The 16667-nt window shown below is 44.2% G+C and overlaps 1 protein-coding gene across 8 annotated transcripts in view; it reads left to right on the forward strand.

Moving 5' to 3' along the window:
- Positions 1–16287, forward strand: part of TULP4 (TUB like protein 4) — a 158766-nt gene extending 142479 nt beyond the window's left edge. For 7 of the 8 annotated variants that reach the window (XM_061471631.1, XM_061471638.1, XM_061471633.1 and 4 more), the window contains 7 exons: positions 957–1191; positions 1624–1768; positions 4308–4452; positions 5708–5801; positions 7435–7578; positions 11168–13749; positions 15473–16287. In XM_061471631.1, coding sequence (XP_061327615.1) covers positions 957–1191; positions 1624–1768; positions 4308–4452; positions 5708–5801; positions 7435–7578; positions 11168–13749; positions 15473–15589 — 3462 coding nt within the window. In that variant the 3' untranslated portion in view covers positions 15590–16287. The remainder of the gene's footprint in view (positions 1–956; positions 1192–1623; positions 1769–4307; positions 4453–5707; positions 5802–7434; positions 7579–11167; positions 13750–15472) is intronic. The other variant, XR_009746614.1, reaches the window with a different exon arrangement.
- The last annotated feature ends 380 nt before the right edge of the window (positions 16288–16667 follow it).

Consider the following 16667-nt stretch of genomic DNA (forward strand, 5'->3'; position numbering starts at 1 on the left):
CCCCTCCTTGCTGTTTCATGGGTGTTTCTGGAGCCTCCTCAACACTGATCCATACTTTCCCTGGCTTTCCCCCAGGCACATACTCCCACCAACGTTGTCAGCTGTGCCTCCAGTGCCTGAAAGGGCACCGTCTTCCCTGAATGCATTCCTCTTCCACCTCCAGCTTGAGCACTACATCACAGATCACTCCTCAGCCTATATCCCCTCCTTTTTTCCTTTGTACTAGCATTTTGAAAGAAACTGTGTTGACTTATATACATTAATACTATTTTATACGCATTATAATTATTTATACACTATTTTATACTACATTATACAAAAGCAATCTACTGCTTTAGGACTGAGCTTTTTATGGATTAATACAGCGTGTGCGCAAGCAGGGCAAAGTAACCCACCCTGAGCTTTGTGTTCATATTTCTTCATGTTGCACACAAATAGGCCCTCAGCAAAGATGGGTGATGTGCTTGGAAGTGGTACAAGAAGTACAAGCTTCTTCCACAGCTGACATCATTGTAGCGTAGTGGCTTAGCATGTACTGGTGCTAACCAGGAATGGGAACCTGAGTGGCCAAGTTCACTTGGAGGACCACCAAGAGACAAGATATTCTGAGACTTAGGCTTGACCATATTACCCAAGTTAAAAAGGAGAAGCTGAGGCTGGAAGATACGTTTGTTGTCTAATTCAGTGATCTAATCACAGGTCCAACCTTCCTTTTTCATGTAACTAGTTCCAATTTTCTGTGTACAGCTGCTTTTGACCTAACTAAATAATACACAGCTACTCTGTCTTGCATGTGGGTCCTGCATAACTCACGCAGTAACCTGTACTAATTTTGAACTGCCAAGTTAGAGTTGGGTTCATATTCAGTTAGTTGTGTTGGGATTAAGTCACCACAGGAGAAAAAAAACACAATAACCTATAGGAAACTTTCTCTTTCTTTCCTTCATTTAACTAAGCCTCCTATCCCAGACCCAAACAACATGAGAGATTTTGTCAGCTACCCAACAGCTGGTAATGAACGGCTTCACTGCACGATGAAGCGGACAGAAGATGACCCAGAGGTTGGCGGTCCATGTTATACTCTGTACCTGGAATACCTCGGGGGACTGGTGCCTATACTGAAGGGACGTCGCATTAGCAAGTTGCGGCCGGAGTTTGTCATCATGGATCCTAAAACAGATGGAAAAGCAGGTATAGCTGAGTTGTTGCTCTGTGTAAAAAAATGATGTAGAAAGACTTAGATATTAAATCCTCAATAGTTAAAGAAAATCTTAGCATGACCTGGGCTCAAGCCTCTGAAATTATACCATTGTCTCTTCTGCTCTACAAAAGGGAACTTCTTCTATTTTGAACAGTGGGGAACAGATTGATAATGAGCAGAAAATATTCTTTAATATCAGTTTTGAGTTGCAATTCACCCCTCTGAATCATGTTCACTCAGGTTCAAATCATTGGGAATTTGGAATTTATACTAGGCAGGGTGAAGAATGGTTCATTTTTCTCTGCATGGTTTTATCTCAACTGCTGCCTGTGGATTGGATTTATGCTTCTGATGGCAGATGGTTGCAATTGATATCAGTTTTCTGAAGCACCACTTACATTTTCTGGGGCCTGTCTTGATAGATGAAATCTATGGAAACAGCTTGATTTCCACTGTGATTGACAGCTGCAACTGCTCTGACTCCAGCGATATTGAACTGAGTGATGACTGGGCAGCAAAGAAATCTCCCAAAATCAGTCGAGCTAGCAAATCACCCAAACTCCCCAGGTAATAATTTCTTGGATATTTCTTCTTCTTTTTTTCCTTTTTTTTTTTTTTTTTAACACTGTCTTGACACCTCATAAAATTAAAAGCAAACTCCTTCAAGCAGATAGAAGTCATCCTCTGAAGGAGTGAGGTTCTCTACAGAGTGCAGTTATGGGGTGATCTCAAGAAACTGGTGTTGAGGTGGTCTGTGGGGAAGGTTCTGGGGCAAAAGGTGGTGGGTCATGACTTCTCAGTCTTAAAGAAAGATTTTATAAACTCTCCCACCTCTGCCTCTGCCACATGTGAACTTTTGCCATGATGGAATGTATTTTGTCCTTCAAACAGTCTGTGTTTTTACCTCTTCAGTGCTTAGTCTAGGTAAACCCTTCATTTTCTATGGGGTATTTTGAAATTCAGATCTACGCATAGGTAGCATAGATACTGGCATAGACGGCACTGCTGCTTTGGTGACCTTGCAAGGGAGCCTCTGCAACCAGATCCTCCTGAACACTGGGTTGACAAGGTTCTGTAACAATATGCAAACCAAGCTTCTAGGCTCTTGATTCATCTGGTTCTTTTCCTGCTGGCTCTTCATTATGTGCATAGACAGAATCCTCCACCAGCACAGAGCCTCACTGATGTCTGATGCTTATCACTGACATTTATCTACCAGCTTCACGTTATGGGATTGAGGCCCTGATGCCTTCTAGCTGCAACTGACGCTTTTCCAAAGACCTTACATTATGAGCTTGCCCTAGTGTGAGGCAAAGCAAATGCATCCCTTTATATATGAACAGACCAAAGTTTAGTAGTAGTACTTGACAAAAAAAAATCAGTTCCTGAGCTAAAACTGTAATAGCTCAGGAAAAACAACTATATTGCATCCTTGATTTTTTTAAGAGTGTACTTTTGAAATCTAACTTTCGTTTGCTGTTTTTCCTACCAGTCAGTTGTTTCAGGTGCTTAATCTCTTATTCATGACCCACCTTTTGTAGTGGGAGATAGGAATAACTTTTGGCTTAGAGTTTGTCTCCAAATTTTAAAGTTTGGCTCTGAATTGGAGCGACATCAATTTGATAGGTGGACCACTCGGTGGGTAAAGAACTGGCTGGATGGCTGCATGCAGAGTTGTGGTCAATGGCTCAATGTCCAGCTGGAGACCAGTAATGAGTGGTGTCCCTCAGGGATTGGTGTCGAGACTGGTCTTGTTCAACATCTTTGTCGCTGACATGGACAGTGGGATTGAGTGCGCCCTCAGCAAGTTTGCCGATGACACCAACCTGTGTGATTCGGTTCGTACCCTGGAGGGAAGGAATGCCATCCAGAGGGACCTTGACACACTTGTGGGGTGGGCTGATATCAACCTCATGAAGTTTAACCATGCCAAGTGCAAGGTCCTACGCCTGGGTTGGAGCAATCCCAGGCACAGCTACAGGTTGGGCAGAGAAGAGATTCAGAGCAGCCCTGCGGAGAAGGACTTGGGGGTGTTGGTCAATGAGAAAATGAACATGAGCAGGCAGTGTGCGCTTGCAGCCCTGAAAGCCAACCGTATCCTGGGCTGCCTCAAAAGGAGCGTAACCAGCAGGTCGAAAGAGGTGATCCTGCCCCTCTACTCTGCTCTTGTGAGACCTCACCTGGAGTATTGTGTGCAGTTCTGGTGTCCTCAACATAAAAAGGACATGGAACTGTTGGAACAAGTCCAGAGAAGGGCCACGAGGATGATCAGGGGACTGGAGCACCTCCCGTATGAAGATAGGCTGAGAAAGTTGGGGCTGTTCAGCCTGGAGAAGAGAAGGCTGCGTGGAGACCTCATAGGAGCCTTCCAGTATCTGAAGGGGGCCTATAGGGATGCTGGAGAGGGACTCTTCATTAGGGACTGCAGTGACAGGACAAGGGGTAACGGATTAAAACTTAAACAGGGGAAGTTTAGATTGGATATAAGGAGGAAATTCTTTACTGTGAGGGTGGTGAGGCAGTGGAATGGGTTGCCCAGGGAAGTTGCGAAAGGTCCACTCCTGATGGTGTTCAAGGCCAGGTTGGACAGAGCCTTGGGTGGCATGGTTTAGTGTGAGGTGTCCCTTGCAGGGGGGTTGGAACCAGATGATCTTAAGGTCCTTTCCAACTCTATTCTATGACTCTGGGATTCTAAGATCAGTGACGAAGTTTGTGGGCCCTTGCTTTGCTCTACTGATGTGAAGATCTGCCAGTTCAGGTGTCTTGTTTTCATTTCTTGAGACATTGCTCAAAGTCTTCATAGCTGAAATAACTCAGCCCTACACCTTTTATGGATTAGTAGAGGGTATATTGTATCTCACAGAACTGATGTAAGCTTTGTTAAATGAATTGGACAGTATCCAAGTCTGAGTTACTGCAAGTGTGTCAGTTCTCATGTATCTTTACATTTGACCTGTAACTGTCCATCCTGTAGACTCTAAAGACTTCATTAGTCACTTAGAGGACACCATACCAGTTGTCTTCATTACATCCTTACATTGAAAGACATGAATTTTGTGCATTTTTGCATGCCTGTTGATGATTCCAATTATTGGTTTATCTGCAGAATCAACATAGAGGCTCGCAAATCTCCAAAGATGTCACGAGCTGCGCAGGAGATATCAAGATCACCAAGGCTGCCAATAAGGAAACCTTCTATTGGTTCACCAAGCCTAACCCGAAGAGAGTTTCCTTTAGAAGATATTACTCAGGTATTGTGCACATTGTTACTAGACCTGAGCCCAAATGCATCTCCTTCCAGAGTCTGCATGTTGTGATATCGATCCAGTGATCACCAATGAAAACTTTTCATTTAATTACAGTAGCTAGATGGAGCAACTAGAGAATTGCATCTTCCAGTTCAATATTAATGTTTGAAAGAGTCAGTGGAATATCAAGTGTTGTCTGGTAATTCCTGCTACCTTTGCCTTCTGTCAGTGTGAGTCCATGTGAGAGGTTTTATTCTAGGTGATGTTGCTGGCTGTTTGAAGGTGTATGTAAAAATGCTTCATCAGTTTCTCAGAGTTATCTTAATGCTACCACAGTTCTCTGCTTTGCTAGGGATTGCAGTTATAAGCAAGTGCTTGCTTCAGAGGGCCACATGTTCTCTGTTTGATAATTAACATGTAATGGCCTTAATTGGAAGGAAGGCAAGGAATTAGTGCTTTGTGCTCTTCGTGGTGTTTGTGTCCTGTGGGTAAATGAAACTTAGCAGGTTGTAGAACTGTCAAGGTTACGTATTTTATTAATGCCAGCCAACATTCTTTTCATTTTGTTTTGTTTAATTTCAGATGTTGGTTTTTTTTTTCTGCACTATCATTTCACTTCTTCCTTTACATTGAAACAGTCTAGGTCAGTTACACAGCAGTGGTAGGTAGGACTAAAAGTCCTTTCGATAGGACAGGAGACCAGAGGCTTAGATCCTGCTCTTGGCGTGATCTAACTCCTACTGACAGTGTAACTCTTGGCCTTTGAGAAAATCTCTTGATCTTTAAGACCCATAATTTGATCACCATTGAAGCAGTGTTTTGGGAAGCTGCTTTGGAAACTCCAGTAAAAATATGTTTGTCTTTCTGTCTTATTTATTTTTCTATAAAGTGATTCGTAAGCACAGAAGCAGAGGGACGGGTATATTTACAGAATAGCCATGCTCTTGTGCAGGAGAAGCCTGACAACAGGCCTATTCTCACTAAGCTGCCATCATGTTGTTCAGTCCTTCAATAACTTTTACCAGCCAATGTGGCTGTTGTATACACAATATCTGATGGTGTACAGATAATCAAAATGAGACTTCTTAATGACTGCGTATAAGAGTTGCTACATAAGCACATTAGGATGTTTCAGTAAAATAAAAACAAGAGGAGCTGAAATTGTATTATCACTTGCAATAGCCTGATTGCTGTGCAGTTTCTTACTAGAGCTCAATACAGATTTTATTAGGTAAAATGGTCTTGTTTTGCTTTGCAGCACAACTACCTTGCTCAGGTCACATCTAATATCTGGGGAACCAAATTTAAAATCGTGGGTTTGGCTGCTTTCCTACCAACTAACCTTGGTGCAGGTAAAAGTAAACTATTGATTTTTTTGCATGTCAAACTCCTTCTAACATGCAACAAACTTAATGCCATTTGATTCTTTTCAAGTGATCGGAAGGCTTCTGTAACAAAGCATTTATTTTCTATGGACAGTAGCAGTTAGTTTTTATAAAATTCACTGTAACTAAAAGAGGTTAAAATCTATACATACAACGAGATGACCAATAAAATATTAAGTCTTAGTTGTAACAAAAATACTAATCTACAGTCAAGACCTTGATTTTTACAGTTTATTTTAAAAACCCCGAAGAACATTTTTGCAAGAAGACTATAATAAAACTCACAGGTTTTAAGCTACTGTAATAGAAATATTTTTAAAAGTCAGATTTTTATGGTCACTTGGCTACTAACTATACCAAAGTAATGCTTAAAAAGTTATTACAGCATCATGCTCAAGATTCTTCAAGTCAGTGCATAACCTTGTCGTATGGTTCTCTTTGTGGAGCATCAGTACATTGGTAGCCTTCATTAAAAGTAGTATTTGTCTGTGCTCCTTATCTTTTTCTGTGTAGGCCAGTTCTACCTAGATAGTCCTTTTGAAGGAATAAGGCTAAGTAAAGAGCAGCGTACTAGTAGAAGTGAGCTCTGAATTGAAATATTAATGCAAGTATAGGAGTCCTGTGAACTCTTCAGAAAACTTTTTTTTTTCCTGTGTTTCATTATATAGTTAGATCAGGACTACATAATGATGCCCTTGATGCAGAATTAGTTAAATAGATATCTTTTGTGGCTATATTGACTACTATCAGACAAGAGATGGACTCCAAACTGCTGGGGAGAGGACTTTCTCTGGCCCAGCCTCTGGACAGAGGTTGTCTTCTCTGGATCTTGTCATCCTGGGGACAACCAGTGCTACTATTGAAGGGCCGTGGCACCTTCCTCTTAATAAAATGTTATGGAAACCCTCAGGTTTATTCCGGCTACTTGTTGGTTTTTTTTTCCCAAGTAATATATGACTTTTTGACATCTGCATTTGCAATGATTGTCAAAAGGTAGTGTAAGAATGACCCTACTGGGTCAGACGAGAGGTCATTCTGATTTTCTCATTCAGTGACAGATAGGTAGAGAAGGATATAAGTGTAGAGTAAGTGTATAGTGACACTTCCTTCAAATATTCTCCCTGTCTCCAGTCATTAGGGTCCCAGGGAGTTCCTAACCCAGGAGGAGTTCTTTTGTATGTAGTAACCCTCAACAGATTTTGCTTCCTGAGAGCTTTCCAGTTTTCCACTAAACTCATACAATTCAGTAACATCCTTTGGTGAAGAGTTCCAAAAGTAGAATGGAAAAATTATCTTCCTTCCATAAAAAATAAATGTGAATACAAGATGACATAATTCATTATTTCTACATACTATTTAACTACAGAAATGTCACTTTTGTTTAAAGAGAAATAGCAGAAAGTAACAATATCTTTCAACTCTGTTTATGCAAAGTGTTGCATAGTGATTCAGCTATGAGTGGCCCATACTTGCATTTTTTCATTAATACAGTAAATAACAATAGTCATAGCCCTTCTTTCTGGTTTGAATTGATTCTTTATTATCTTTAGATGCTCTTTATGTAGCAGATTATTTATTTATTGTTAAATTGTCTCTCCAGTAATATATAAAACCAGTTTGCTGCATCTGCAGCCCCGGCAGATGACAATATATCTCCCAGAAGTGCGGAAGATTTCAATGGACTACATTAACCTGCCTGTCTTTAATCCAAATGTTTTCAGTGAAGACGAAGATGATTTACCAGGTAAGGAGCAGCTGGAGGTCTACCATGTTATGGGTTAAGCTAGATGGAGGGCAGATCACTTGTGTCACTAGTCCCCTCTGGTAAACACACAAATCAAAATCCCTTAGTCTGATAGGTGGTGGTGCTGTAAAACTGAATTAGAATAAGGCTAGTATGTATTATGGACACTGTTTTCTAAAACATTGGAAAATGTAATCCGTATGGAGCTGCTAAGTTTCAAGTTCATTGGAAAAATGATCATTTTCTTTTAGTTCACTAAGTATTCTCCAGAGACCATTATTCCACAGAATTCTCCTTGCATTCTGCACCTTTGGAGGGCAGAACTGTAACATGTTGGAAGCCAAAAAGGTCGTTCTCATGACCTGATGGCAGCAAAGTACAGATAGGAGCTTGGCTTGGAGGGCAGGTTCCCATAAAACTCAGCCACCCTTTGAGAAGTGATAAACACCCATTTGGATTTTTATCAATAACAAGTCTTACAGAGAGGCTAAAATAGTGACATAGTCTATAAACAAGGGGGATCGGGAAGAATTTCTCATTTCACTGGGATGTGAGGTAGCAGAAGACTCAAGCAGTGCAGGGAAGGCTTGGGTGCAGGTAATGTGAATGTGGCAGGTAAAAGAACTGGAAGTACTCAGGAGCTGCTCCAATAAAAAAAAAAAAAATCATGCCAATAAAATTAGCAAATAATAATAAAGAAGATAAATTAATATATTTTCAGAATTTTCACATCAGTGAGGGATTTCTGTTGCCAGGTTACAGGTTTCAGAAAGTAATAGAAAAATAGAAAAAAAAAGAAGTTAATACCAAGTTTTCATATCCCTTCCTGAAAATTGGATTAGATCTTCAATATCAATTCCTTTTATATTATTAAAAGAGATGAAATAGTACTCAGAATTGCAGGCTGATGAACACCAGATATAGGCATATAGTTAGAGAGCTTTGTTACAGCCGTTTGAGAAGTCTGGTAAAAGAATCATCCTACTCTGTCCTCAGTAACAGCCTTCCTCTTCTTGTCCACTTTTTTCTTTCTACTTTTTTTCTGAAAATTGATTTGTGTCTTAACAAACGGAGGCTGCGTAAGTCTCCAGAAACATTTTTGTGGATATCCTTTCTTAAAGCCTGCATCTAAAGGAAAAAAGTGTCATATATTAATGGGAAAAAAATATTGCAGTGTAAATAATGATTATATGTTAGATAAAAACAAACCTTTGTACAAAGCTGCTCTTGGGAAATGGATTGTTCATAGTGAGGTACTCTTAATGTAGTCAGTAAAGATTTGGCAAGGCAAATGGAGAGTGAATTGATTTAACTTGCAGATTATGCAAACAAATAAATTAAAAAATAAAAACCAAATAACATTGGTTTTAAACACTGTGGGATATTAAGCAACACCACAATGAATGAGGTTTTGTTTGACAAGGCACTTAATACCCATGACAGCAACATTGTGGGTTGCTCAAACCAAGCTAACAATTAAACCTCAAGCTCTGGTGGATAAATTGCTAACCTGAAGGCATCAGGACGAAAGCGTTGCCTGCCAGCCAGGCACAGAGCCACGCTGCCTTAGGGTCAGTTAAGTTTAGCTGTCAGTCTTCTTCTAAAGGAATGAACAGAACTACCATAAAAATTAGCCACAGACCTAGCTGTACACCTACTACATTCAGACTGTTGCTGATAAAAGCCTAATGCCATTGAAAATGTAATTATAGGGCATAGGTAGATGACTAGAATTTTAATTAGAAATTAATCAGGAACTGGCAGCAACCGGAAGAGTCCTGAATAATGGATCTCTTGCCTGATCTGGTCTTGCAAATTTGGGGTCTGCACACAGTCTGGCACATGTAAATGATCCTAGATATGACTGTAGGATCCTGGAGCCTAATCTCTTTTCTTCTCATAAACCTGATGATGCAACTCGCTTGCCATTTTCTGTGGGTTGTATACAAAAAGAATCTGCAAGATTATTAGGGGGTTTAATATACTGTTTAGTGTTTCTCCTCATTGTATTCTGTTCCTTCTTATCTTTCCTTCTGCACCTGTACTTGGGTCCAGTGTCCTCATTTCCCTGTCCGGCTCCAGCTTTTCAGTGGTAGCCTCTGTTGCAATCACTCTCGCCACTTTTTGCAGAAGGAATTGCAAGCAGTTGAGATAGCTCCATGCTTTTGCTTAACCTCATCAGAATTGCTTCTTACCTCCCTGTCCTTTGTTCCCAGCACCACATGTGGAAAACTTTTCCTATATACATATGCTTCTTTTCACATTCCTGATTGCAGCCAGTCCAAATGTTTATGCTGAAGTTGCCCTGACTACAGCCCCCACTTCTTGAATCTTTTTGGCTTCCCATCTATTTTCTCACATCTTCCCCTTACATTTCTGTTCTGGCTTCCCATCTATTTCCTCACATACTTTCCTTACAAATCTTCTTTCAGGAACTTTTATAAATTTTGTCTGCATTTCATTCTGTTATATTCCTCTCTCTTATTTGTTTTAGCTTCCCTCTTTTTGCGTTACTGGTTGCTTTGTCACCTACTATACTCAAAAACACTTTTCCTGACTGCTCTCTGCTTTTCACGACAACAAATGTCCAAGTTGGAGCCCGTAACTGTTGTCAGATCAGGACAGGCTTGAAGACCATCACTTCACCTTCCTCCCAAAGCTGGGTTCAGCACGGCACACTGGCACCTGAATGGCTCCAGGGGGAGTCATCCTGTGCCAGTAGGGGCTTTTCTGTGCCTTACCATTAAGAAGCAGGAGCCCTAGAGGAAGTCAGAAGTCAGTGTTAGTGGTCCTAGGGCTAGGGGCAGAGAAGAAGGTACTAGGACTAGGGGCAGCCATGGGTTTCTGAGTGGATTATCTCTGCTATGTTTTGTTGATGTATTTACTATCAGAAGACTCTCCCTGAAAACTAGTGAGTCTTGATTCAGCAAAACATACTGATTTTGGCAAAAGTAGTTAAAATTAGATGATGAGTCAGTGGTAATTCAGATTCTGAAAGTCTGTGAGAATCATAATGTAGACTGAAAGCAAGGTCTGAACTTCACCTCTGAATCATCACTCCCAAGAAGTTACTTTGAAGTTGATCACCAGCTATTACAAATAGATATTGTGCAGTGGGAATCAGTGGAGACTGGCTGGCTGACTTGTTCAAACTAAGCTCTTATCCATTGACTCGGGGATCTGATAGAAGGCCATCCAAATGCAGCAGAGTTGCTTAAGCAAGTTATGTAAAGGTAGCTAGTAGTTTAAGAAGTCAAAGGTAAAGTGTAGTGACAAAGTACAAAAGAAACCTCCTGTTTCCAAATTTTATGTCAATGCTGCCATGAAATTTTCCCATTAAACATTTTTTAGGAGCCCTCATGTCTTCCACAAGTGCTGAAGAAAACCCAAAAATATATGAAACACTGCTTGAGGAGGCTTCACTGTTTTAGTGCCTGTTAGCCAACCACTTGCCCATCTGCTGCAGCCAGCACAGGCTTGCGGCCCCTCATCGCTTCAGGCAACCCCACAGCCATCATCGCATGCGAGGGTCCCTGGGGGGTCCATGGGACGCGGTGCAGCGGGTGATGGGCTGTGTCTGTCGTTGCAGTGCCGGGCGCGCCGGGCGCCCCTGCCAGCAGCCCGCCGTGCACCGTCAACATCCCCATCGCCCCCATCCACAGCTCGGCACAGGCCATGTCGCCCACCCAGAGCATCGGCCTCGTCCAGTCGCTGCTGGCCAATCAGAACGTGCAGCTGGATGTGTTGGCCAATCCGCCGGCGGAAGCGGGGGGCGAGGGGGCGGGGCCATTCCCAGGGCCTCCGGGTCGTTTCCCCGGGCCCGGGGCAGGGGGCGATATGGGCCGCGCTGCCCCTGTGCCCCCGGCTCTCGCCCCGCCACCTCCCGCGCCCCCCGCCATCACCCTGGCCGACCTGCGGGACCATGGCGACCGTGAGCACGAGCCCCTGACCAAGGCCAAGGCCCCACGGCCGGCGCCACAGCTGGTGGAAGGGGACGCCGTCATCTTCGGCGCCACTCCGGAGCTGCAGCTGAACAAGATGAACCCGCCGCCACCCTACCCTGGCACCATCCCCACTGCACCTCCTGCTGCCCTGCCACCACCCCCTGGCCCCCCACAGCCACCCCTCGACCTCTGCCTGAAAAAGGGGGAGTTCTCCCTTTACCCGGCAGGGCACTACCAGACACCACTGGGGTATGAGCGGATAACCACGTTCGACAGCAGCGGGAACGTGGAGGAGGTGTGCCGGCCTCGCACCAGGGTGCTCTGTGCACAGAGCACATACACCCTGCCGGGGCCCGGCAGCTCTGCCACCTTGCGTATCACCGCTGCTGAGAAGAAGATGCAGCAGCCCTGCACCAGCGCCACCCTGAACCGACTCACGGTCCCCCGTTACTCCATCCCAACCGGGGACCCACCACCCTACCCTGACATCGCCAACCAGCTGGCCCAGGGCAGAAGCATCGCGCAGAGGCTGGACAGCAGTATCATTCACGCGACTCTGCGGAGGAACAGCAGAGAGGCAGCCTTGAAAATGGCTCAGCTGGTGGATGGTCAGAGAGCCACCTTGCAACTTCCCCCAAAAGCCAAGAGCAATGTCATGACTGCGCAGTACCAGCAAAGAGTACCCACCGCCTTGTACACCTGCAGCCAGTGCAGCAGCAACAACGGCAGTGGTGGCGGCAGCAACCCAAGCGCTGGTGGTGTGGGCAGCATCACTAGTGCCAACGCTAGTAGCAGCACTTCCAATATTGGTGGCATGAGATCTGATCTGAGCACTGGCAGTGCCTCCCAGCACAGCTCCGTCATGGCTCACTCTGTCAGTACTTCGCCTCTGGCCTCCCAGTCCTCCTACAGCTTGCTGAGCCCGCCTGATAATTCCCGTGACCGAGCGGATTATATCAACTCCGCCTTCACGGAGGATGAGGCTCTATCTCAGCACTGCCCAGTGGAGAAATCAATACGGCACGCACCCATGTCCCTGGCGGAGGCTGCCCTCAATGTAAAACGGCCACCGCCATACCAGTGGGACCCTATGGTGAGTGAAGAGATATGGGTTCCTCAGGAAAGGACATCTCAGAGCTCAGTGCCCAACCCTCTAAAACCGACTCCTCTTATTATTGGTCAAACTCAACATCTAGATATGTCTCGAGTACCATTTGTTTCCCCCAAATCTCCAACCAGTCCCACTGCCACTTTCCAGACGAGTTATGGGGTTGGAGTACCTTACCCAGGAAACTACAGTGCCCCTCCCCTGCAGGGAATGCAGCCTCCCTGCTCCCCCAAAGAAGCTCTGGCTCCAACACAGTTTGCACAGCAGGAGCCCTCAGTTGTGCTTCAGCCAGGTTATCCATCCAACCTCTCCTATTGCCCTTTGCCACCCATGTACCCGGGAAGTAGCGCCTGCTCTAGTTTACAGCTACCACCAATCGCCTTGCACCCATGGAGTTCCTACAGCACCTGCCCACCCGTACAGAACCCCCAGGGCACCTTGCCCCCCAAACCACTCCTTGTGGTGGAGAAGCCGGTGATGTCTCCCCCGCCGGCAGAGCTGCAGGGCCATGTGGGCACAGAGGTGATGGTGGAGACGGCAGACACCTTCCAGGAAGTGCTCTCCTTGACAGAAAGCCCCGTTCCTCAAAGGACAGATAAATTTGGCAAGAAGAGCCGGAAGCGCTTGGACAGTCGAGCTGAGGAAGGAAACGTGCAAGCTATCACTGAGGGCAAGGTCAAAAAGGAGGCAAGGACGCTAACTGACTTCAATTCGCTAATATCCAGCCCCCGGCTGGGGAGGGAGAAGAAGAAGGTTAAGAGCCAGAAAGACCAGCTGAAATCCAAGAAGCTAAATAAGACAAACGAGTTTCAGGACAGTTCAGAGAGTGAGCCAGAGCTTTTTATCAGTGGGGATGAACTGATGAACCAGAGCCAGGGCAGCAAAAAAGGTTGGAAAACCAAAAGGAGTTTGAGGACAGCCAGTGAACTGGATGAATTCAAGTGCCGGAAGGCCAGCGAGAAGGAGGATGGCAGGCTGGGGAGCCAGGGCTTTGTATATGTGATGGCCAACAAGCAGCCGCTCTGGAATGAGGCGACACAAGTCTACCAGCTGGACTTCGGAGGGCGGGTGACCCAGGAGTCAGCAAAAAACTTCCAGATTGAGCTGGAAGGACGACAGGTAGGAGGGGTGGTACACGAGGGCCAGGGTGGGGAGTGGGCAGGGGAAAGCCATGCCAGGAATGAGCTCTGCCTCTCATGCAGAGAGTGTCTCCCTCTTGTGTGAGCTGCTCTGTGAAGAACAGCTTTGTCATATGGTTGATAAAAAGCAACCATCAAAGGTCTGGATTCGGAACAGAAGGTAAAGTTCAGTTGTAAAGCAAATGTACAAAATAGGTTTGGTTTTACTGCAGTCAGACATGGGAATAAGGGCCTCCTCTGGTCCCACTGGCTCTCACTTCTGGAAGTGGGTTTTGTAATAAGCACAACATACCTCCCCTGTGGTAGCTGCGTTTGCTGTCAGTGGTTGTGGATGGCAGCTATCTGAGTGAACGCTGCAATGCTCACAAAAGTTAGCCAGTCAGAGGACAGCCAAGGCAGAGGTGATGGATGAGCAGTTAGGTTCCCTCCATGCCAAAATTTCCCCTGTGGGTTACCAGGCCTCTGGTTCTGGTTCTTAATGCTAGACCATTCCCAGAACAAAGCATTCCTGAGCTGCTTCTGACCCACCGATGGGTAGAGGGGTCTGTGGATAGTTCAGAAAACCCCACGTTTAATTTTAGGCTCTGGGCCCAAGTGGGATGTTACTACACCAAACCCAGGCTATTAAGTGGTAGTAATCATCAGGACACTGAGACTTAGGAGACACATACTTATTTCATTGTCCAGCTCTCTCATCACTGCAAGTCACTTTTGATTTATTAGAAGACATCAAGGCTGTCAAGTCCCTCTGATTTAAATGGGGCGTTAGATGTCTTAAATATCCAACATGCATGACCCCTGGTAGTCTCTTGATTTTGTTCCTCTGTAACAATAGCTCATTAGAAAGGCAGTCATCAGAGCTATTTATATTCCTTTCTTTGGTTAAATGGCTTTGGATACATGCCCATGGGCAGCTGTGCTAAATCACCTTGCTGCAGGCTTTGTTGGTGGGGGAGCAAAGCCTGACTCAGCTTCCGCAGACAGCCTCCATTCTAGCTCAGGGTTCTTCACTGTAGAGCAAATACGATCTGGGCTTCTCATGAAGCAAATAAAAAATCAATAATAATAGGCCAAACTTAAGATGTTCCCTGTGGAACAGCAACACTACCTGACTAGCCTTGCTTTACATTTCAAACATCTCCCATGGTCCCTCATTCTTGGTACAGTTATGTGCTTGTGAAGTTTATGCAAAGGAAAACAGAACTGCCAAGAACATGCAGCTTACCAGCTATGGAGTGCTAGTGTCAGGAGATTGGTTATTCCCCTTCCCTGAAAGCTTCTTTCTTTGAAAAGAAAATCTGTTTCCCTGATGGGCTGATGATTGGATCTCTCCAAGGGAGAGAATGGTATTTTACTGCATGAAGCATGTTGCTGGTGTAACTCATATCTGCTGCAGTAGTTGATGACAATTTCCTTACATCAATGCTGTATACAGTCTAGTATGTTTTAAAGCTCAATTTACTCTATAAATTTGAATATTGTAGTCAAATGCTCCATACAGCACAATAGTACGGTGTTGTTACTCTTCCTTGGCTTTGTACCCCATTCTGTGAGTAGCCCCATTCATATTAGCTCAGGAGGTGAGGTGTTTGTACAAAGGAGCAAAACCATTTTGCTTTTATTCTTCTCTGGTTCCTTTCCTGTGGATCACTTTTTTTGACCTTGTCCTCTTTTTCTTTCCCTTCTCTTCCCCTGCTTCCCAGGTGATGCAGTTTGGAAGGATTGATGGCAATGCTTATATTTTGGACTTTCAGTATCCATTTTCTGCAGTGCAAGCCTTTGCTGTTGCTCTGGCTAATGTGACTCAACGCCTCAAATGAACAAGCAGAGACTGGAGAGAGGAAAATGTTAACCTCAGAAAGTCCAACCCGGAAAATGTCAGGGCAGCCTGCTTTAGGTGTGCAGAGGTGCCTGGGAGTGAAGAAGGCAGTAAAACTGGAAAAGTCTCTTGGTGCCCAACAGAAGGGCATTAATTCTAATCAGTCATGGGGTAGAGGGTGGGGGGCTGTTTTCTGTTTCATTTGTTTGTTTGTTTGTTTTCAGGTGTTTGGTTTTTTTCCTTTGAAGCATTGTGCTGGGTCTCAGAAAGAGCAAGGGTTGAGAGCCATTCAGTGTTACTTGGAGAAGTGTGGCTTTTGGCTTGTGGTGGTTCTGCCGTGTTTGCTACAGTAGCTCATGTAAGCTCATAGGGGGATTAAAAAAGACTGCTCTTTTTGATAGATTGCCTTATATCATGTTGTTCTTTTTAAAACAGGGAACATAACTTTTTTTCTGGTCCAGTTTGTACTACTACTACATCAGTGATAGCAGCAAAAAAAAAGAAAAAAGAAAAAAAAAGAAGCTATAATACTTGAAGACACAGGTTTCTTCTTTGATATCTGATAGTAACTGAGCATCACAGGTTCCAAGGAGGCATATGTAGGTCAATGTTTAATTTATAAATAATGATGTATTATTAAGAAGAGAAACAGTTGTTACCAATGGGTGGTTTAAAACCCCACTGTATTGAAGAAGTTGATGTCTGCTTGTTTTGTGTGCTGTTATTGGGGATAAACATCTTTCAGTAGGTGATGGAAGATAAAGGAGCAATTACAAGCATTGCTTCTTTTGTTATTGGGGGATAAACATCTTTCAGTGGGTAACAGAAAATAGGAGAGGAAGTAATCACAAGCACCACTTCTTTGCTCATACTGATCAGCAGTATTCTCTGATTTGGTAGCTGGGAGAGGTACAGTGTGAGCAGGTGTACCTCTGAGGCCACACCTGTACATACTCCTCATTTAAACATGTTTACACTTCATAAACAAAGCAGGTGAGAAAGCCCAGTGTATTCAGTCTTAGCAATCAGTATGAATCAAGTTCTACAACAGTGTAGAGGAAGGAGACAGAAGTGTAACA

Source organism: Pezoporus flaviventris, unplaced genomic scaffold (genome assembly GCF_033815535.1).
Source record: "Pezoporus flaviventris isolate CSIRO_AGI_PZ_B2104156 unplaced genomic scaffold, CSIRO_AGI_Pfla_v1 ptg000066l, whole genome shotgun sequence".
Taxonomy (NCBI): domain Eukaryota; kingdom Metazoa; phylum Chordata; class Aves; order Psittaciformes; family Psittacidae; genus Pezoporus; species Pezoporus flaviventris.